The sequence below is a fragment of the Salmo salar genome, chromosome ssa16, assembly GCF_905237065.1.
Source record: "Salmo salar chromosome ssa16, Ssal_v3.1, whole genome shotgun sequence".
NCBI classification, from domain to species: domain Eukaryota; kingdom Metazoa; phylum Chordata; class Actinopteri; order Salmoniformes; family Salmonidae; genus Salmo; species Salmo salar.
The window spans coordinates 86,669,837-86,692,270 of NC_059457.1; the positions used below are offsets into that span (position 1 = coordinate 86,669,837).

Genomic DNA, 22,434 nt, shown 5'->3' on the forward strand with positions numbered 1-22,434 from the left:
TACCCAGCTATAGAACACTATGTCTAAAACACAGCAGGTTATTAAAGGACCAGAGACTTGTCTGCTTCCTGCTTTCATTTTAGCCATGGAAAATGTACTGCGATACTGGTATCATCACAGCCCTGGTGACATTACAGTGTCTGACAGAGAGTTACAGCCCTAGTGACATTACAGTGTCTGACAGAGAGTTACAGCCCTAGTGACATTACAGTGTCTGACAGAGAGTTACAGTCCTAGTGACATTACAGTGTGACAGAGAGTTACAGCCCTAGTGACATTACAGTGTGACAGAGAGTTACAGCCCTAGTGACATTACAGTGTGACAGAGTTACAGTCCTAGTGACATTACAGTGTCTGACAGAGAGTTACAGTCCTAGTGACATTACAGTGTGACAGAGAGTTACAGCCCTAGTGACATTACAGTGTGACAGAGAGTTACAGCCCTAGTGACATTACAGTGTGACAGAGAGTTACAGCCCTAGTGACATTACAGTGTCTGACAGAGAGTTACAGTCCTAGTGACATTACAGTGTCTGACAGAGTTACAGTCCTAGTGACATTACAGTGTCTGACAGAGAGTTACAGCCCTAGTGACATTACAGTGTGACAGAGAGTTACAGTCCTAGTGACATTACAGTGTCTGACAGAGAGTTACAGTCCTAGTGACATTACAGTGTGACAGAGAGTTACAGCCCTAGTGACATTACAGTGTGACAGAGAGTTACAGTCCTAGTGACATTACAGTGTGACAGAGAGTTACAGCCCTAGTGACATTACAGTGTGACAGAGAGTTACAGTCCTAGTGACATTACAGTGTGACAGAGAGTTACAGTCCTAGTGACATTACAGTGTGACAGAGAGTTACAGCCCTAGTGACATTACATTGTGACAGAGAGTTACAGTCCTAGTGACATTACAGTGTGACAGAGAGTTACAGTCCTAGTGACATTACAGTGTGACAGAGAGTTACAGTCCTAGTGACATTACAGTGTCTGACAGAGAGTTACAGCCCTAGTGACATTACAGTGTGACAGAGAGTTACAGTCCTAGTGACATTACAGTGTCTGACAGAGAGTTACAGTCCTAGTGACATTACAGTGTGACAGAGAGTTACAGCCCTAGTGACATTACAGTGTGACAGAGTTACAGCCCTAGTGACATTACAGTGTCTGACAGAGAGTTACAGCCCTAGTGACATTACAGTGTGACAGAGAGTTACAGTCCTAGTGACATTACAGTCTGACAGAGAGTTACAGCCCTAGTGACATTACAGTGTGACAGAGAGTTACAGTCCTAGTGACATTACAGTGTGACAGAGAGTTACAGCCCTAGTGACATTACAGTGTCTGACAGAGAGTTACAGTCCTAGTGACATTACAGTGTGACAGAGAGTTACAGCCCTAGTGACATTACAGTGTGACAGAGTTACAGCCCTAGTGACATTACAGTGTCTGACAGAGAGTTACAGCCCTAGTGACATTACAGTGTCTGACAGGGAGTTACAGTCCTAGTGACATTACAGTGTGACAGAGAGTTACAGCCCTAGTGATATTACAGTGTCTGACAGAGAGTTACAGTCCTAGTGACATTACAGTGTGACAGAGAGTTACAGTCCTAGTGACATTACAGTGTCTGACAGAGAGTTACAGCCCTAGTGACATTACAGTGTCTGACAGAGTTACAGCCCTAGTGACATTACAGTGTGACAGAGAGTTACAGCCCTAGTGACATTACAGTGTCTGACAGAGAGTTACAGCCCTGGTGACATTACAGTGTGACAGAGAGTTACAGTCCTAGTGACATTACAGTCTGACAGAGAGTTACAGTCCTAGTGACATTACAGTGTGACAGAGAGTTACAGTCCTAGTGACATTACAGTGTGACAGAGAGTTACAGCCCTAGTGACATTACAGTGTCTGACAGGGAGTTACAGCCCTAGTGACATTACAGTGTCTGACAGAGAGTTACAGCCCTAGTGACATTACAGTGTGACAGAGAGTTACAGTCCTAGTGACATTACAGTGTCTGACAGAGAGTTACAGTCCTAGTGACATTACAGTGTCTGACAGGGAGTTACAGCCCTAGTGACATTACAGTGTCTGACAGAGTTACAGCCCTAGTGACATTACAGTGTCTGACAGGGAGTTACAGCCCTAGTGACATTACAGTCTGACAGAGAGTTACAGCCCTAGTGACATTACAGTCTGACAGAGAGTTACAGCCCTAGTGACATTACAGTGTCTGACAGGGAGTTACAGTCCTAGTGACATTACAGCGTCTGACAGAGAGTTACAGCCCTAGTGACATTACAGTGTGACAGAGAGTTACAGTCCTAGTGACATTACAGTGTGACAGAGAGTTACAGTCCTAGTGACATTACAGTGTCTGACAGAGTTACAGCCCTAGTGACATTACAGTGTGACAGAGAGTTACAGTCCTAGTGACATTACAGTGTGACAGAGAGTTACAGTCCTAGTGACATTACAGTGTGACAGAGAGTTACAGCCCTAGTGACATTACAGTGTGACAGAGAGTTACAGCCCTAGTGACATTACAGTGTGACAGAGAGTTACAGCCCTAGTGACATTACAGTGTGACAGAGAGTTACAGTCCTAGTGACATTACAGTGTCTGACAGAGAGTTACAGTCCTAGTGACATTACAGTGTCTGACAGAGTTACAGTCCTAGTGACATTACAGTGTCTGACAGAGTTACAGCCCTAGTGACATTACAGTGTCTGACAGAGTTACAGTCCTAGTGACATTACAGTGTGACAGAGAGTTACAGTCCTAGTGACATTACAGTGTGACAGAGAGTTACAGCCCTAGTGACATTACAGTGTCTGACAGAGAGTTACAGTCCTAGTGACATTACAGTGTGACAGAGAGTTACAGTCCTAGTGACATTACAGTGTGACAGAGAGTTACAGCCCTAGTGACATTACAGTGTCTGACAGAGTTACAGTCCTAGTGACATTACAGTGTCTGACAGAGTTACAGTCCTAGTGACATTACAGTGTCTGACAGAGAGTTACAGTCCTAGTGACATTACAGTGTGACAGAGAGTTACAGCCCTAGTGACATTACAGTGTGACAGAGAGTTACAGCCCTAGTGACATTACAGTGTCTGACAGAGAGTTACAGTCCTAGTGACATTACAGTGTCTGACAGAGTTACAGCCCTAGTGACATTACAGTGTGACAGAGAGTTACAGCCCTAGTGACATTACAGTGTGACAGAGAGTTACAGTCCTAGTGAAATTACAGTGTGACAGAGAGTTACAGCCCTAGTGACATTACAGTGTGACAGACAGTTACAGTCCTAGTGACATTACAGTGTGACAGAGAGTTACAGCCCTAGTGACATTACAGTGTGACAGAGAGTTACAGCCCTAGTGACATTACAGTGTCTGACAGAGAGTTACAGCCCTAGTGACATTACAGTGTGACAGAGAGTTACAGCCCTAGTGACATTACAGTGTCTGACAGAGAGTTACAGCCCTAGTGACATTACAGTGTGACAGAGTTACAGCCCTAGTGACATTACAGTGTCTGACAGAGAGTTACAGCCCTAGTGACATTACAGTGTGACAGAGAGTTACAGCCCTAGTGACATTACAGTGTGACAGAGAGTTACAGCCCTAGTGACATTACAATGTCTGACAGAGAGTTACAGCCCTAGTGACATTACAGTGTGACAGAGAGTTACAGCCCTAGTGACATTACAGTGTGACAGAGAGTTACAGCCCTAGTGACATTACAATGTCTGACAGAGAGTTACAGCCCTAGTGACATTACAGTGTGACAGAGAGTTACAGCCCTAGTGACATTACAGTGTCTGACAGGGAGTTACAGTCCTAGTGACATTACAGTGTCTGACAGAGAGTTACAGTCCTAGTGACATTACAGTGTCTGACAGAGTTACAGCCCTAGTGACATTACAGTGTGACAGAGAGTTACAGCCCTAGTGACATTACAGTGTCTGACAGAGTTACAGCCCTAGTGACATTACAGTGTGACAGAGAGTTACAGTCCTAGTGACATTACAGTGTGACAGAGAGTTACAGTCCTAGTGACATTACAGTGTCTGAGAGAGTTACAGTCCTAGTGACATTACAGTGTCTGACAGAGAGTTACAGTCCTAGTGACATTACAGTGTGACAGAGAGTTACAGCCCTAGTGACATTACAGTGTCTGACAGAGAGTTACAGTCCTAGTGACATTACAGTGTGACAGAGAGTTACAGTCCTAGTGACATTACAGTGTGACAGAGAGTTACAGCCCTAGTGACATTACAGTGTCTGACAGAGAGTTACAGCCCTAGTGACATTACAGTGTGACAGAGAGTTACAGTCCTAGTGACATTACAGTGTGACAGAGAGTTACAGTCCTAGTGACATTACAGTGTGACAGAGAGTTACAGCCCTAGTGACATTACAGTGTGACAGAGAGTTACAGCCCTAGTGACATTACAGTGTGACAGAGAGTTACAGTCCTAGTGACATTACAGTGTGACAGAGAGTTACAGTCCTAGTGACATTACAGTGTCTGACAGAGAGTTACAGTCCTAGTGACATTACAGTGTCTGACAGAGTTACAGTCCTAGTGACATTACAGTGTCTGACAGAGTTACAGCCCTAGTGACATTACAGTGTCTGACAGAGTTACAGTCCTAGTGACATTACAGTGTGACAGAGAGTTACAGTCCTAGTGACATTACAGTGTGACAGAGAGTTACAGCCCTAGTGACATTACAGTGTCTGACAGAGTTACAGCCCTAGTGACATTACAGTGTCTGACAGAGAGTTACAGTCCTAGTGACATTACAGTGTGACAGAGAGTTACAGCCCTAGTGACATTACAGTGTCTGACAGAGAGTTACAGCCCTAGTGACATTACAGTGTCCGACAGAGTTACAGCCCTAGTGACATTACAGTGTGACAGAGAGTTACAGTCCTAGTGACATTAGTGTCTGACAGAGAGTTACAGCCCTAGTGACATTACAGTGTGACAGAGAGTTACAGCCCTAGTGACATTAGTGTCTGACAGAGAGTTACAGCCCTAGTGACATTACAGTGTGACAGAGAGTTACAGCCCTAATGACATTACAGTGTCTGACAGAGAGTTACAGTCCTAGTGACATTACAGTGTCTGACAGAGTTACAGCCCTAGTGACATTACAGTGTGACAGAGAGTTACAGCCCTAGTGACATTACAGTGTGACAGAGAGTTACAGTCCTAGTGACATTACAGTGTGACAGAGAGTTACAGCCCTAGTGACATTGCAGTGTCTGACAGAGAGTTACAGCCCTAGTGACATTACAGTGTGACAGACAGTTACAGTCCTAGTGACATTACAGTGTGACAGAGAGTTACAGCCCTAGTGACATTACAGTGTGACAGAGAGTTACAGCCCTAGTGACATTACAGTGTCTGACAGAGAGTTACAGCCCTAGTGACATTACAGTGTCTGAGAGAGTTACAGTCCTAGTGACATTACAGTGTGACAGAGAGTTACAGCCCTAGTGACATTACAGTGTGACAGAGAGTTACAGCCCTAGTGACATTACAGTGTGACAGAGAGTTACAGCCCTAGTGACATTACAGTGTCTGACAGAGAGTTACAGTCCTAGTGACATTACAGTGTCTGACAGAGTTACAGCCCTAGTGACATTACAGTGTGACAGAGAGTTACAGTCCTAGTGACATTACAGTGTGACAGAGAGTTACAGTCCTAGTGACATTACAGTGTGACAGAGAGTTACAGCCCTAGTGACATTACAGTGTGACAGAGAGTTACAGCCCTAGTGACATTACAGTATGACAAAGAGTTACAGTCCTAGTGACATTACAGTGTCTGACAGAGAGTTACAGTCCTAGTGACATTACAGTGTCTGACAGAGTTACAGCCCTAGTGACATTACAGTGTCTGACAGAGTTACAGCCCTAGTGACATTACAGTGTCTGACAGAGTTACAGTCCTAGTGACATTACAGTGTGACAGAGAGTTACAGTCCTAGTGACATTACAGTGTGACAGAGAGTTACAGCCCTAGTGACATTACAGTGTCTGACAGAGAGTTACAGTCCTAGTGACATTACAGTGTGACAGAGAGTTACAGTCCTAGTGACATTACAGTGTGACAGAGAGTTACAGCCCTAGTGACATTACAGTGTCTGACAGAGTTACAGTCCTAGTGACATTAGTGTCTGACAGAGAGTTACAGTCCTAGTGACATTACAGTGTGACAGAGAGTTACAGCCCTAGTGACATTACAGTGTGACAGAGAGTTACAGTCCTAGTGACATTAGTGTCTGACAGAGAGTTACAGTCCTAGTGACATTACAGTGTGACAGAGAGTTACAGCCCTAGTGACATTACAGTGTGACAGAGAGTTACAGCCCTAGTGACATTACAGTGTCTGACAGAGTTACAGTCCTAGTGACATTACAGTGTGACAGAGAGTTACAGTCCTAGTGACATTACAGTGTCTGACAGAGAGTTACAGTCCTAGTGACATTACAGTGTCTGACAGAGTTACAGCCCTAGTGACATTACAGTGTGACAGAGAGTTACAGTCCTAGTGACATTACAGTGTGACAGAGAGTTACAGTCCTAGTGACATTACAGTGTGACAGAGAGTTACAGCCCTAGTGACATTACAGTGTCTGACAGAGAGTTACAGCCCTAGTGACATTACAGTGTGACAGAGTTACAGCCCTAGTGACATTACAGTGTCTGACAGAGAGTTACAGCCCTAGTGACATTACAGTGTGACAGAGTTACAGTCCTAGTGACATTACAGTGTGACAGAGAGTTACAGTCCTAGTGACATTACAGTGTGACAGAGAGTTACAGCCCTAGTGACATTACAGTGTCTGACAGAGAGTTACAGCCCTAGTGACATTACAGTGTGACAGAGAGTTACAGCCCTAGTGACATTACAGTGTCTGACAGAGTTACAGTCCTAGTGACATTACAGTGTGACAGAGTTACAGTCCTAGTGACATTACAGTGTGACAGAGTTACAGCCCTAGTGACATTACAGTGTCTGACAGAGAGTTACAGTCCTAGTGACATTACAGTGTGACAGAGAGTTACAGCCCTAGTGACATTACAGTGTCTGACAGAGAGTTACAGTCCTAGTGACATTACAGTGTGACAGAGAGTTACAGCCCTAGTGACATTACAGTGTCTGACAGAGAGTTACAGCCCTAGTGACATTACAGTGTGACAGAGAGTTACAGCCCTAGTGACATTACAGTGTGACAGAGAGTTACAGCCCTAGTGACATTACAGTGTGACAGAGAGTTACAGTCCTAGTGACATTACAGTGTGACAGAGAGTTACAGCCCTAGTGACATTACAGTGTGACAGAGAGTTACAGTCCTAGTGACATTACAGTGTCTGACAGAGTTACAGCCCTAGTGACATTACAGTGTGACAGAGAGTTACAGCCCTAGTGACATTACAGTGTCTGACAGAGAGTTACAGTCCTAGTGACATTACAGTGTGACAGAGAGTTACAGCCCTAGTGACATTACAGTGTCTGAGAGAGTTACAGCCCTAGTGACATTACAGTGTCTGACAGAGAGTTACAGTCCTAGTGACATTACAGTGTGACAGAGAGTTACAGCCCTAGTGACATTACAGTGTGACAGAGAGTTACAGCCCTAGTGACATTACAGTGTCTGAGAGAGTTACAGCCCTAGTGACATTACAGTGTCTGACAGAGAGTTACAGTCCTAGTGACATTACAGTGTCTGACAGAGTTACAGCCCTAGTGACATTACAGTGTGACAGAGTTACAGCCCTAGTGACATTACAGTGTCTGACAGAGAGTTACAGCCCTAGTGACATTACAGTGTGACAGAGAGTTACAGCCCTAGTGACATTACAGTGTGACAGAGAGTTACAGCCCTAGTGACATTACAGTGTCTGACAGAGTTACAGCCCTAGTGACATTACAGTGTCTGACAGAGAGTTACAGCCCTAGTGACATTACAGTGTCTGACAGAGAGTTACAGCCCTAGTGACATTACAGTGCTGACAGAGAGTTACAGCCCTAGTGACATTACAGTGTGACAGAGAGTTACAGCCCTAGTGACATTACAGTGTGACAGAGAGTTACAGTCCTAGTGACATTACAGTGTCTGACAGAGAGTTACAGCCCTAGTGACATTGCAGTGTGACAGAGAGTTACAGCCCTAGTGACATTACAGTGTCTGACAGAGTTACAGTCCTAGTGACATTACAGTGTGACAGAGAGTTACAGCCCTAGTGACATTACAGTGTCTGACAGAGAGTTACAGCCCTAGTGACATTACAGTGTCTGAGAGAGTTACAGCCCTAGTGACATTACAGTGTGACAGAGAGTTACAGCCCTAGTGACATTACAGTGTCTGACAGAGAGTTACAGCCCTAGTGACATTACAGTGTCTGACGAGAGTTACAGCCCTAGTGACATTACAGTGTGACAGAGAGTTACAGCCCTAGTGACATTACAGTGTGACAGAGAGTTACAGTCCTAGTGACATTACAGTGTCTGACAGAGAGTTACAGCCCTAGTGACATTACAGTGTGACAGAGAGTTACAGCCCTAGTGACATTACAGTGTGACAGAGAGTTACAGTCCTAGTGAAATTACAGTGTGACAGAGAGTTACAGTCCTAGTGACATTACAGTGTCTGACAGAGAGTTACAGCCCTAGTGACATTACAGTGTGACAGAGAGTTACAGCCCTAGTGACATTGCAGTGTCTGACAGAGAATTACAGCCCTAGTGACATTACAGTGTGACAGAGAGTTACAGTCCTAGTGACATTACAGTGTGACAGAGAGTTACAGTCCTAGTGACATTACAGTGTCTGACAGAGAGTTACAGTCCTAGTGACATTACAGTGTGACAGAGAGTTACAGTCCTAGTGACATTACAGTGTGACAGAGAGTTACAGCCCTAGTGACATTACAGTGTCTGACAGAGTTACAGTCCTAGTGACATTACAGTGTCTGACAGAGAGTTACAGTCCTAGTGACATTACAGTGTGACAGAGAGTTACAGCCCTAGTGACATTACAGTGTGACAGAGAGTTACAGTCCTAGTGACATTACAGTGTCTGACAGAGAGTTACAGTCCTAGTGACATTACAGTGTCTGACAGAGAGTTACAGCCCTAGTGACATTACAGTGTGACAGAGAGTTACAGCCCTAGTGACATTACAGTGTCTGACGAGAGTTACAGTCCTAGTGACATTACAGTGTGACAGAGAGTTACAGTCCTAGTGACATTACAGTGTGACAGAGAGTTACAGCCCTAGTGACATTACAGTGTCTGACAGAGAGTTACAGTCCTAGTGACATTACAGTGTGACAGAGAGTTACAGCCCTAGTGACATTACAGTGTCTGACAGAGAGTTACAGTCCTAGTGACATTACAGTGTGACAGAGAGTTACAGCCCTAGTGACATTACAGTGTCTGACAGAGAGTTACAGCCCTAGTGACATTACAGTGTGACAGAGAGTTACAGCCCTAGTGACATTACAGTGTGACAGAGAGTTACAGCCCTAGTGACATTACAGTGTGACAGAGAGTTACAGTCCTAGTGACATTACAGTGTGACAGAGAGTTACAGTCCTAGTGACATTACAGTGTGACAGAGAGTTACAGCCCTAGTGACATTACAGTGTCTGACAGAGTTACAGCCCTAGTGACATTACAGTGTGACAGAGAGTTACAGCCCTAGTGACATTACAGTGTCTGACAGAGAGTTACAGTCCTAGTGACATTACAGTGTGACAGAGAGTTACAGCCCTAGTGACATTACAGTGTCTGACAGAGAGTTACAGCCCTAGTGACATTACAGTGTGACAGAGAGTTACAGCCCTAGTGACATTACAGTGTCGACAGAGAGTTACAGCCCTAGTGACATTACAGTGTCTGACAGAGAGTTACAGTCCTAGTGACATTACAGTGTCTGACAGAGTTACAGTCCTAGTGACATTAGTGTCTGACAGAGTTACAGCCCTAGTGACATTACAGTGTGACAGAGAGTTACAGCCCTAGTGACATTACAGTGTGACAGAGAGTTACAGCCCTAGTGACATTACAGTGTGACAGAGAGTTACAGTCCTAGTGACATTACAGTGTCTGACAGAGAGTTACAGCCCTAGTGACATTACAGTGTGACAGAGAGTTACAGCCCTAGTGACATTACAGTGTCTGACAGAGAGTTACAGTCCTAGTGACATTACAGTGTGACAGAGAGTTACAGCCCTAGTGACATTACAGTGTCTGACAGAGAGTTACAGCCCTAGTGACATTACAGTGTGACAGAGAGTTACAGCCCTAGTGACATTACAGTGTCTGAAGAGAGTTACAGCCCTAGTGACATTACAGTGTCTGACAGAGAGTTACAGTCCTAGTGACATTACAGTGTCTGACAGAGTTACAGTCCTAGTGACATTACAGTGCTGACAGAGAGTTACAGCCCTAGTGACATTACAGTGTCTGACAGAGAGTTACAGCCCTAGTGACATTACAGTGTCTGACAGAGAGTTACAGCCCTAGTGACATTACAGTGTCTGACAGAGAGTTACAGCCCTAGTGACATTACAGTGTGACAGAGAGTTACAGCCCTAGTGACATTACAGTGCTGACAGAGAGTTACAGCCCTAGTGACATTACAGTGCTGACAGAGAGTTACAGCCCTAGTGACATTACAGTGTGACAGAGAGTTACAGTCCTAGTGACATTACAGTGTCTGACAGAGAGTTACAGTCCCTAGTGACATTACAGTGTGACAGAGAGTTACAGCCCTAGTGACATTACAGTGTCTGACGAGAGTTACAGCCCTAGTGACATTACAGTCTGACAGAGAGTTACAGCCCTAGTGACATTACAGTGTCTGACAGAGAGTTACAGCCCTAGTGACATTACAGTGCTGACAGAGAGTTACAGCCCTAGTGACATTACAGGTCTGACAGAGAGTTACAGCCCTAGTGACATTACAGTGCTGACAGAGAGTTACAGCCCTAGTGACATTACAGTGTCTGACAGAGTTACAGCCCTAGTGACATTACAGTGTCTGACAGAGAGTTACAGTCCTAGTGACATTACAGTGTCTGACAGAGAGTTACAGCCCTAGTGACATTACAGTGTCTGACAGAGTTACAGCCCTAGTGACATTACAGTGTGACAGAGAGTTACAGCCCTAGTGACATTACAGTGTGACAGAGAGTTACAGTCCTAGTGACATTACAGTGTCTGACAGAGAGTTACAGCCCTAGTGACATTACAGTGTGACAGAGAGTTACAGCCCTAGTGACATTACAGTGTGACAGAGAGTTACAGCCCTAGTGACATTACAGTGTGACAGAGAGTTACAGCCCTAGTGACATTACAGTGCTGACAGAGAGTTACAGCCCTAGTGACATTACAGTGTCTGACAGAGAGTTACAGTCCTAGTGACATTACAGTGTGACAGAGAGTTACAGCCCTAGTGACATTACAGTGTGACAGAGAGTTACAGTCCTAGTGACATTACAGTGTCTGACAGAGAGTTACAGCCCTAGTGACATTACAGTGTGACAGAGAGTTACAGCCCTAGTGACATTACAGTGTGACAGAGAGTTACAGTCCTAGTGACATTACAGTGTTGACAGAGAGTTACAGCCCTAGTGACATTACAGTGTGACAGAGAGTTACAGCCCTAGTGACATTACAGTGTGACAGAGAGTTACAGCCCTAGTGACATTACAGTGTCTGACAGAGTTACAGTCCTAGTGACATTACAGTGTGACAGAGAGTTACAGTCCTAGTGACATTACAGTGTGACAGAGAGTTACAGCCCTAGTGACATTACAGTGTGACAGAGAGTTACAGTCCTAGTGACATTACAGTGTGACAGAGAGTTACAGCCCTAGTGACATTACAGTGTCTGACAGAGAGTTACAGCCCTAGTGACATTACAGTGTGACAGAGAGTTACAGCCCTAGTGACATTACAGTGTCTGACAGAGAGTTACAGCCCTAGTGACATTACAGTGTGACAGAGAGTTACAGCCCTAGTGACATTACAGTGTGACAGAGAGTTACAGCCCTAGTGACATTACAGTGTGACAGAGAGTTACAGCCCTAGTGACATTACAGTGCTGACAGAGAGTTACAGCCCTAGTGACATTACAGTGTGACAGAGAGTTACAGCCCTAGTGACATTACAGTGTCTGACAGAGAGTTACAGCCCTAGTGACATTACAGTGTGACAGAGAGTTACAGCCCTAGTGACATTACAGTGTCTGACAGAGAGTTACAGTCCTAGTGACATTACAGTGTGACAGAGAGTTACAGCCCTAGTGACATTACAGTGTCTGACAGAGAGTTACAGCCCTAGTGACATTACAGTGTGACAGAGAGTTACAGCCCTAGTGACATTACAGTGTCTGACAGAGAGTTACAGCCCTAGTGACATTACAGTGTCTGACAGAGAGTTACAGCCCTAGTGACATTACAGTGCTGACAGAGAGTTACAGCCCTAGTGACATTACAGTGTCTGACAGAGAGTTACAGCCCTAGTGACATTACAGTGTGACAGAGAGTTACAGCCCTAGTGACATTACAGTGTGACAGAGAGTTACAGCCCTAGTGACATTACAGTGTGACAGAGAGTTACAGTCCTAGTGACATTACAGTGTCTGACAGAGTTACAGCCCTAGTGACATTACAGTGTGACAGAGAGTTACAGCCCTAGTGACATTACAGTGTCTGACAGAGAGTTACAGTCCTAGTGACATTACAGTGTGACAGAGAGTTACAGCCCTAGTGACATTACAGTGTCTGACAGAGAGTTACAGCCCTAGTGACATTACAGTGTGACAGAGAGTTACAGCCCTAGTGACATTACAGTGTCTGAGAGAGTTACAGCCCTAGTGACATTACAGTGTCTGACAGAGAGTTACAGTCCTAGTGACATTACAGTGTCTGACAGAGTTACAGTCCTAGTGACATTAGTGTCTGACAGAGTTACAGCCCTAGTGACATTACAGTGTGACAGAGAGTTACAGCCCTAGTGACATTACAGTGTCTGACAGAGTTACAGCCCTAGTGACATTACAGTGTCTGACAGAGAGTTACAGCCCTAGTGACATTACAGTGTGACAGAGAGTTACAGCCCTAGTGACATTACAGTGTGACAGAGAGTTACAGTCCTAGTGACATTACAGTGTGACAGAGAGTTACAGCCCTAGTGACATTACAGTGTGACAGAGAGTTACAGTCCTAGTGACATTACAGTGTCTGACAGAGAGTTACAGTCCTAGTGACATTACAGTGTGACAGAGAGTTACAGTCCTAGTGACATTACAGTGTCTGACAGAGTTACAGTCCTAGTGACATTACAGTCTGACAGAGAGTTACAGTCCTAGTGACATTACAGTGTCTGACAGAGAGTTACAGTCCTAGTGACATTACAGTGTGACAGAGAGGTACAGCCCTAGTGACATTACAGTCTGACAGAGAGTTACAGCCCTAGTGACATTACAGTGTGACAGAGAGTTACAGCCCTAGTGACATTACAGTGTCTGACAGAGTTACAGCCCTAGTGACATTACAGTGTCTGAGAGAGTTACAGTCCTAGTGACATTACAGTGTCTGACAGAGAGTTACAGTCCTAGTGACATTACAGTGTCTGACAGAGTTACAGCCCTAGTGACATTACAGTGTGACAGAGAGTTACAGCCCTAGTGACATTACAGTGTGACAGAGAGTTACAGTCCTAGTGACATTACAGTGTCTGACAGAGAGTTACAGCCCTAGTGACATTACAGTGTGACAGAGAGTTACAGCCCTAGTGACATTACAGTGTGACAGAGAGTTACAGCCCTAGTGACATTACAGTGTGACAGAGAGTTACAGTCCTAGTGACATTACAGTGTGACAGAGAGTTACAGCCCTAGTGACATTACAGTGTGACAGAGAGTTACAGTCCTAGTGACATTACAGTGTGACAGAGAGTTACAGCCCTAGTGACATTACAGTCTGACAGAGAGTTACAGTCCTAGTGACATTACAGTGTCTGACAGAGAGTTACAGCCCTAGTGACATTACAGTGTGACAGAGAGTTACAGCCCTAGTGACATTACAGTGTGACAGAGAGTTACAGTCCTAGTGACATTACAGTGTCTGACAGAGAGTTACAGTCCTAGTGACATTACAGTGTGACAGAGTTACAGTCCTAGTGACATTACAGTGTCTGACAGAGAGTTACAGCCCTAGTGACATTACAGTGTCTGACAGAGTTACAGCCCTAGTGACATTACAGTGTGACAGAGAGTTACAGCCCTAGTGGCATTACAGTGTGACAGAGAGTTACGGTCCTAGTGACATTACAGTGTGACAGAGAGTTACAGCCCTAGTGACATTACAGTGTGACAGAGAGTTACAGTCCTAGTGACATTACAGTGTCTGACAGAGTTACAGCCCTAGTGACATTACAGTGTGACAGAGAGTTACAGCCCTAGTGACATTACAGTGTGACAGAGAGTTACAGTCCTAGTGACATTACAGTGTCTGACAGAGAGTTACAGCCCTAGTGACATTACAGTGTGACAGAGAGTTACAGCCCTAGTGACATTACAGTGTGACAGAGAGTTACAGTCCTAGTGACATTACAGTGTCTGACAGAGTTACAGCCCTAGTGACATTACAGTGTGACAGAGAGTTACAGCCCTAGTGACATTACAGTGTGACAGAGAGTTACAGTCCTAGTGACATTACAGTGTCTGACAGAGTTACAGTCCTAGTGACATTACAGTGTCTGACAGAGAGTTACAGCCCTAGTGACATTACAGTGTGACAGAGAGTTACAGCCCTAGTGACATTACAGTGTGACAGAGAGTTACAGCCCTAGTGACATTACAGTGTGACAGAGAGTTACAGTCCTAGTGACATTACAGTGTCTGACAGAGTTACAGTCCTAGTGACATTACAGTGTCTGACAGAGAGTTACAGCCCTAGTGACATTACAGTGTGACAGAGAGTTACAGCCCTAGTGACATTACAGTGTCTGACAGAGAGTTACAGTCCTAGTGACATTACAGTGTCTGACAGAGTTACAGTCCTAGTGACATTACAGTGTCTGACAGAGAGTTACAGCCCTAGTGACATTACAGTGTGACAGAGAGTTACAGCCCTAGTGACATTACAGTGTGACAGAGAGTTACAGTCCTAGTGACATTACAGTGTCTGACAGAGTTACAGTCCTAGTGACATTACAGTGTCTGACAGAGAGTTACAGTCCTAGTGACATTACAGTGTGACAGAGAGTTACAGCCCTAGTGACATTACAGTGTCTGACAGAGTTACAGTCCTAGTGACATTACAGTGTGACAGAGAGTTACAGTCCTAGTGACATTACAGTGTCTGACAGAGAGTTACAGCCCTAGTGACATTACAGTGTCTGACAGAGTTACAGTCCTAGTGACATTACAGTGTGACAGAGAGTTACAGTCCTAGTGACATTAGTGTCTGACAGAGAGTTACAGTCCTAGTGACATTACAGTGTGACAGAGAGTTACAGTCCTAGTGACATTACAGTGTCTGACAGAGAGTTACAGCCCTAGTGACATTACAGTGTGACAGAGAGTTACAGCCCTAGTGACATTACAGTCTGACAGAGAGTTACAGCCCTAGTGACATTACAGTGTGACAGAGAGTTACAGAGAGAGACACATTACAGTGTCTGACAGAGAGTTACAGCCCTAGTGACATTACAGTGTCTGACAGAGTTACAGCCCTAGTGACATTACAGTGTGACAGAGAGTTACAGTCCTAGTGACATTACAGTCTGACAGAGAGTTACAGCCCTAGTGACATTACAGTGTCTGACAGAGTTACAGCCCTAGTGACATTACAGTGTCTGACAGAGAGTTACAGCCCTAGTGACATTACAGTGTCTGACAGAGAGTTACAGCCCTAGTGACATTACAGTGTGACAGAGAGTTACAGCCCTAGTGACATTACAGTGTGACAGAGAGTTACAGCCCTAGTGACATTACAGTGTGACAGAGAGTTACAGTCCTAGTGACATTACAGTGTGACAGAGAGTTACAGAGAGAGACACATTACAGTGTCTGACAGAGAGTTACAGCCCTAGTGACATTACAGTGTGACAGAGAGTTACAGCCCTAGTGACATTACAATGTGACAGAGAGTTACAGAGAGAGACACATTACAGTCAGATGAGTTTTGACAATGGGGCCTACTGTTGTTCCAGGAACTTAGCTGGGTCGTCATAACAACACAGACCAGCAGAAACAACAACCAGAACAAAGTTGTCCCATCCAGGGAATCCCCTGGGTAGCATCTCAAATGGTACCCAGTTCCCTAAATAGTGCACTAGTGGGCCCATAGGGCTCTGGTCAGAAGTAGTGACTATACAGGGAATGGAGCTCTATTTGGGACCCACCCTGGTGTCTGTGTAGCTTGATAGGTGATCTATGTGTAAAGCTGTTATTACACAGTAACAGTAGACTACCTATCAGACTCAAGGCCCTCTCCTCAGCATGCTCATAGAGCAGCAGTAGTTCAACTAGAAACAGTGTTGTGAAGGGGAAGATCTTTACTTACCTCATAGGATAATTCATTGTTTTCCATCTAAAAGGCGTTCTTCCTGTTTGCTGCCTGGCTGGTACTGACTGACAGAACTACATCACACCGCTGATGGCAAACCACCATAGTTATCTACCAATGTTCCCCAGGAGGAAAACTACACCCTGGTTAGGAAAACTACACACTGGTTAGGAAAACTACACCGGGGTTAGGAAAACTACACCCTGGTTAGGAAAACTACACCGGGGTTAGGAAAACTACACCGGGGTTAGGAAAACTACACCGGGGTTAGGAAAACTACACCCTGGTTAGGAAAACTACACCCTGGTTAGGAAAACTACACCCGGGTTAGGAAAACTACACCGGGGTTAGGAAAACTACACCGGGGTTAGGAAAACTACACCGGGGTTAGGAAAACTACACCGGGGATTGGAAAACTACACCCTGGTTAGGAAAACTACACCGGGGTTAGGAAAACTACACCCTGGTTAGGAAAACTACACCGGGGTTAGGAAAACTACACCAGGGTTAGGAAAACTACACCCGGGTTAGGAAAACTACACCAGGGTTAGGAAAACTACACCAGGGTTAGGAAAACTACACCCTGGTTAGGAAAACTACACCAGGGTTAGGAAAACTACACCGGGGTTAGGAAAACTACACCAGGGTTAGGAAAACTACACCAGGGTTAGGAAAACTACACCGGGGTGAAAGACCTTCTCAAACACAGTACTGGACCAACCAGGGTTTGACTAAACCTCTCTGTCTGGACACAGTATTTACCAAAACCTCTCCACTTTCAGAGCATTTTCCCAGAAAGACATGTGGAAGGCTTACCTAGTCCCTTCTGTCCAGGGTTCTTACCTAGTCCCTTCTGTCCAGGGTTCTTACCTAGTCCCTTCTGTCCAGGGTTCTTACCTAGTCCCTTCTGTCCAGGGTTCTTACCTAGTCCCTTCTGTCCAGGGTTCTTACCTAGTCCCTTCTGTCCAGGGTTCTTACCTAGTCCCTTCTGTCCAGGGTTCTTACCTAGTCCCTTCTGTCCAGGGTTCTTACCTAGTCCCTTCTGTCCAGGGTTCTTACCTAGTCCCTTCTGTCCAGGGTTCTTACCTAGTCCCTTCTGTCCAGGGTTCTTGGCGAAGTTGAAGGTGAACTGATAGAAGTCTTTAAACTTGGCCGTGTCTTTGACTTCCTGTTCTAGTCTGGGGAGCAGAGCCTTCAGCTTCTCTGGACTGTCACAGCTACGGAGCACACACACACACACACACACACACACACACACACACACACACACACACACACACACACCTTCTTATTGGAGTCCAGCTAATACCTACCCAACCTCCGTTTCAAAACGTTTAGTTGTCCAATAACAACACCTGCTTTCATTTTACATTTCAAAACATTTTAAAAAATGTTTCCTACTGAATAGTGAACACAACTGTGTGGCGCAGAAAGATGACATCACAGAAAGCCTGCTCACCCCAGCTCGGCCATGCCGTCGAGGAACTCCTTCCTGCTGAACTCACACTGTGTGGCGGCACGGAACTTCCAGGCCACCACCAGAACACTCCTACTGGCCGGGTCCAGGGTGAGGTCATCACAGAACAGCTGGATCCCATCGATACCGATCTTATTGTCATCCTGGGGGTCTGGAGAGGAACACCACAACAACACAGATACATTACACTGGTACATTACACACACACTTTGTTCTTCATATACACCCACAGAGCACAGTACACACCTAATCCTAACACTCTTCCTCTCCCCAGTACAGACACCTCTCCCCAGTACACACACCTCTCCCCTCTTCCTCTCCCCAGTACACACACCTCTCCCCTCTTCCTCTCCCCAGTACACACACCTCTCCCCTCTTCCTCTCCCCAGTACACACACCTCTCCCCTCTTCCTCTCCCCAGTACACACACACACACCTCTCCCCTCTTCCTCTCCCCAGTACACACACACACCTCTCCCCTCTTCCTCTCCCCAGTACACACACACACCTCTCCCCTCTTCCTCTCCCCAGTACACACACACCTCTCCCCTCTTCCTCTCCCCAGTACACACACACACCTCTCCCCTCTTCCTCTCCCCAGTACACACACACACCTCTCCCCTCTTCCTCTCCCCAGTACACACACACACACCTCTCCCCTCTTCCTCTCCCCAGTACACACACACACCTCTCCCCTCTTCCTCTCCCCAGTACACACACACACCTCTCCCCTCTTCCTCTCCCCAGTACACACACACACCTCTCCCCTCTTCCTCTCCCCAGTACACACACACCTCTCCCCTCTTCCTCTCCCCAGTACACACACACCTCTCCCCTCTTCCTCTCCCCAGTACACACACACCTCTCCTCTCTTCCTCTCCCCAGTACACACACTACACCCCCTCTTCCATCCTCTCTCCCCAGTACACACACTACACCCCCTCTTCCATCCTCTCTCCCCAGTACACACACTACACCCCCTCTTCCATCCTCTCTCCCCAGTACACACACTGCACCCCCTCTTTCATCCTCTCTCCCCAGTACACCCACTGCACCCCCTCTTCCATCCCCTCTCCTCTCCCCAGTACACACACTACACCCCCTCTTCCATCCCCTCTCCCCAGTACACACACTACACCCCTCTTCCATCCCCTCTCCCCAGTACACACACTACACCCCCTCTTCCATCCTCTCTCCCCAGTACACACACTACACCCCCTCTTCCATCCTCTCTCCCCTCCCCAGTACACACACTACACCCCCTCTTCCATCCTCTCTCCTCTCCCCAGTACACACACTACACCCCATCTTCCATCCTCTCCCCCCAGTACACACACTACACCCCCTCTTCCATCCTCTCTCCCCAGTACACACACTGCACCCCCTCTTCCATCCTCTCTCCCCAGTACACACACTGCACCCCCTCTTCCATCCTCTCTCCCCAGTACACACACTACACCCCTCTACCATCCTCTCTCCCCAGTACACACACTACACCCCCTCTACCATCCTCTCTCCCCAGTACACACACTGCACCCCCTCTTCCATCCTCTCTCCCCAGTACACACACTACACCCCCTCTACCATCCTCTCTCCCCAGTACACACACTACACCCCCTCTACCATCCTCTCTCCCCAGTACACACACTGCACCCCCTCTTCCATCCTCTCTCCCCAGTACACACACTGCACCCACTCTTCCATCCTCTCTCCCCAGTACACACACTACACCCCCTCTACCATCCTCTCTCCCCAGTACACAGACTGCACCCCCTCTTCCATCCTCTCTCCCCAGTACACACACTGCACCCCCTCTTCCATCCTCTCTCCCCAGTACACACACTACACCCCCTCTACCATCCTCTCTCCCCAGTACACACACTACACCCCCTCTACCATCCTCTCTCCCCAGTACACACACTGCACCCCCTCTTCCATCCTCTCTCCCCAGTACACACACTGCACCCACTCTTCCATCCTCTCTCCCCAGTACACACACTACACCCCCTCTACCATCCTCTCTCCCCTCCCCAGTACACACACTACACCCCCTCTTCCATCCCCTCTCCCCAGTACACACACTACACCCCCTCTACCATCCTCTCTCCCCTCCCCAGTACACACACTGCACCCCCTCTTCCATCCTCTCTCCCCAGTACACACACTGCACCCACTCTTCCATCCTCTCTCCCCAGTACACACACTACACCCCCTCTACCATCCTCTCTCCCCAGTACACACACCGCACCCCCTCTTCCATCCTCTCTCCCCAGTACACACACTGCACCCCCTCTTCCATCCTCTCTCCCCAGTACACACACTACACCCCCTCTACCATCCTCTCTCCCCAGTACACACACTACACCCCCTCTACCATCCTCTCTCCCCAGTACACACACTACACCCCCTCTACCATCCTCTCTCCCCAGTACTCACACTACACCCCCTCTTACCTTTGTAGCGGTTGTAGAGCTGCTCTAGCTTCTTGCGGTCCACAGAGGTTTTCATGGATTCTTTATAGTAGAGGTCGGGGTTCTGGAAGTAGTTGTCTGTGGCCACCTCTAGTTTCCAGTCATTCTGGGTCAGGCAGTACACAGCTGTCCTCTCCCCAGACTGAGTAAAGGTCATGAACTGACGAACCTTGTCCTTTTGAGACGACTTCAGCTTATGCTGCAGGAGAGGAGACACACACAGTTGAGATATTGACAGGTGCACACACACGTACAAAGAGAGGCAGGTTATCCATCGACCTTTGACCCCTGACAGACTGCTCTTCAGGTCACCTGCTGAGGCCATCAGGTCAGGTTCTGCAGAAACACTACCGAGACCACAGTCTGTAAATATCTGTTAAAGAACACTTCCATTTCTCTCAGAACAGCATCTTTAGACAGAGAGGGTTGTCTGAGTCCTGCCAGTCAATGACAGCACATCCTTTTGACTGGCAACTTGACTTTCTTCACAACCTGCACTCCCCAAAATATTGTACATCCAAATAGAATCATACGCCATATATGGGAGCCCGAGGGACAATCCGTTAGAAACGGGAAATACATCGGTGTCGGGATGACCAGATCGTGATGTTAACATTCCGCAATGATGTAAACGGTCGTCGGGACCGATAACGGAACGGGATCAATAACACACACTGGCAGCAGGCATTACATCACTCATCACCGTGAGCAAGGCACAGCGTGAAAAAACAACAACCGTTTTTTCCTGGAAACAACGGCGGGGTTGGTACACAACCACGGAGTCCCTTCGAATCAGAACAGTGTCTATGTCCGTGCAGTGCGAGATGGCTATAACCGTGAGAAGACAACTGCCCGCCCGTCTTGCAGACCTGACCCTATCCTCTCGCTCTGGACCCGCCCGTCTTGCAGACCTGACCCTATCCTCTCGCTCTGGACCCGCCCGTCTTGCAGACCTGACCCTATCCTCTCGCTCTGGACCCGCCCGTCTTGCAGACCTGACCCTATCCTCTCGCTCTGGACCCGCCCGATGGTAGCGGCCATTGGCGGCGCCCTCTCCCGCGACCCAGTTCCCAAGCCAGCGCGTACGGACAGCCCCTCTCTGTTCCAACGCATAGGCGACATACCAACCAGGGAAAAAGGTAAGTGTTGCAAGTGCGGGTGTCCACGCTCACAATAACAACTGACCTTCCATTTCCCTCATAAATTGCAACAGTGAACGAACGATGCACTGGCAATGCGACACTGCCAGAGGACACCCCGTTTCCCGTTATAGAGAGCCTTCATAGCGTGCCTCCCAAAACATTTCCAGCTATACACTTCGTACCATGGGTTTGTTCACTAGTTTATGTTTATCCTTTTGATCTTACCTACCATTTTATCACCCTCTGTTTGGCCAACTTGATATCCCAATACCCCTTGTACGCCTGCGCGGGAGGTCAGCGCTACCGCAAGGGAAAGTTTGAGGGTCTAAACTGGGACTTGTAGTTCTTGGGATAATCAGTGATCGTGGTCAAGTTGTGGCCTTGTTCTGTGCACTTCTGAACCAAATAACACTGTACATGGATAGTGATGACATTGTATGCATATAAACAGTTGCATAAAATGTTCATTATGTAAAATAATGTGATTCATCGCAGGTAAAAATGTACTTGCACAATGCTATTGACTAGCTGTGATCAGTTTATGTTCATGGTCTATAGAGCTAGTACAGTAGCTAAATAAAGCAGTCAAACAACTTTGTAACTGTGTAGATTTTTCCATGAAGGGCAGTTACTTGTGAAAAACGCCACCTGATAAAACTACATACCCCAGATATCCGCGCAGATATCCAACCAATCGTGGTGATTTGTTTCGGAAGTGAAGTGA

The 22,434-nt window shown here is 46.6% G+C and overlaps 2 protein-coding genes across 12 annotated transcripts in view; one reads left to right on the top strand and one right to left on the bottom strand.

Annotated features, from left to right (window-relative positions):
* LOC106594144 (DCN1-like protein 2) overlaps window positions 1-22,434 on the bottom strand; it is a 50,470-nt gene that overhangs the window by 23,745 nt on the left and 4,291 nt on the right. For 3 of the 6 annotated variants that reach the window (XM_045698404.1, XM_045698406.1, XM_045698409.1), the window contains exons 2-4: window positions 20,551-20,767; window positions 18,080-18,248; window positions 17,707-17,837 (exon numbers count right to left, since the gene is read on the bottom strand). In XM_045698404.1, coding sequence (XP_045554360.1) covers window positions 17,707-17,837; window positions 18,080-18,248; window positions 20,551-20,767 — 517 coding nt within the window. Of the gene's footprint in view, window positions 1-17,706; window positions 17,838-18,079; window positions 18,249-20,550; window positions 20,768-21,753; window positions 21,851-21,935; window positions 22,074-22,434 lie in introns of those variants that run through there. The other 3 variants (XM_045698405.1, XM_045698408.1, XM_045698407.1) reach the window with 3 other exon arrangements.
* The window catches only part of tmco3 (transmembrane and coiled-coil domains 3), a 49,231-nt gene continuing 48,337 nt past the window's right edge, over window positions 21,541-22,434 (top strand). For all 6 annotated transcript variants that reach the window (XR_006759875.1, XR_006759876.1, XM_045698388.1 and 3 more), the window contains exon 1: window positions 21,541-21,707. Coding sequence is in view for 4 of the 6 variants with exons in the window: in XM_045698388.1 (XP_045554344.1) it covers window positions 21,596-21,707 (112 nt within the window). In the remaining 2 variants the exon portion in view is untranslated. The remainder of the gene's footprint in view (window positions 21,708-22,434) is intronic.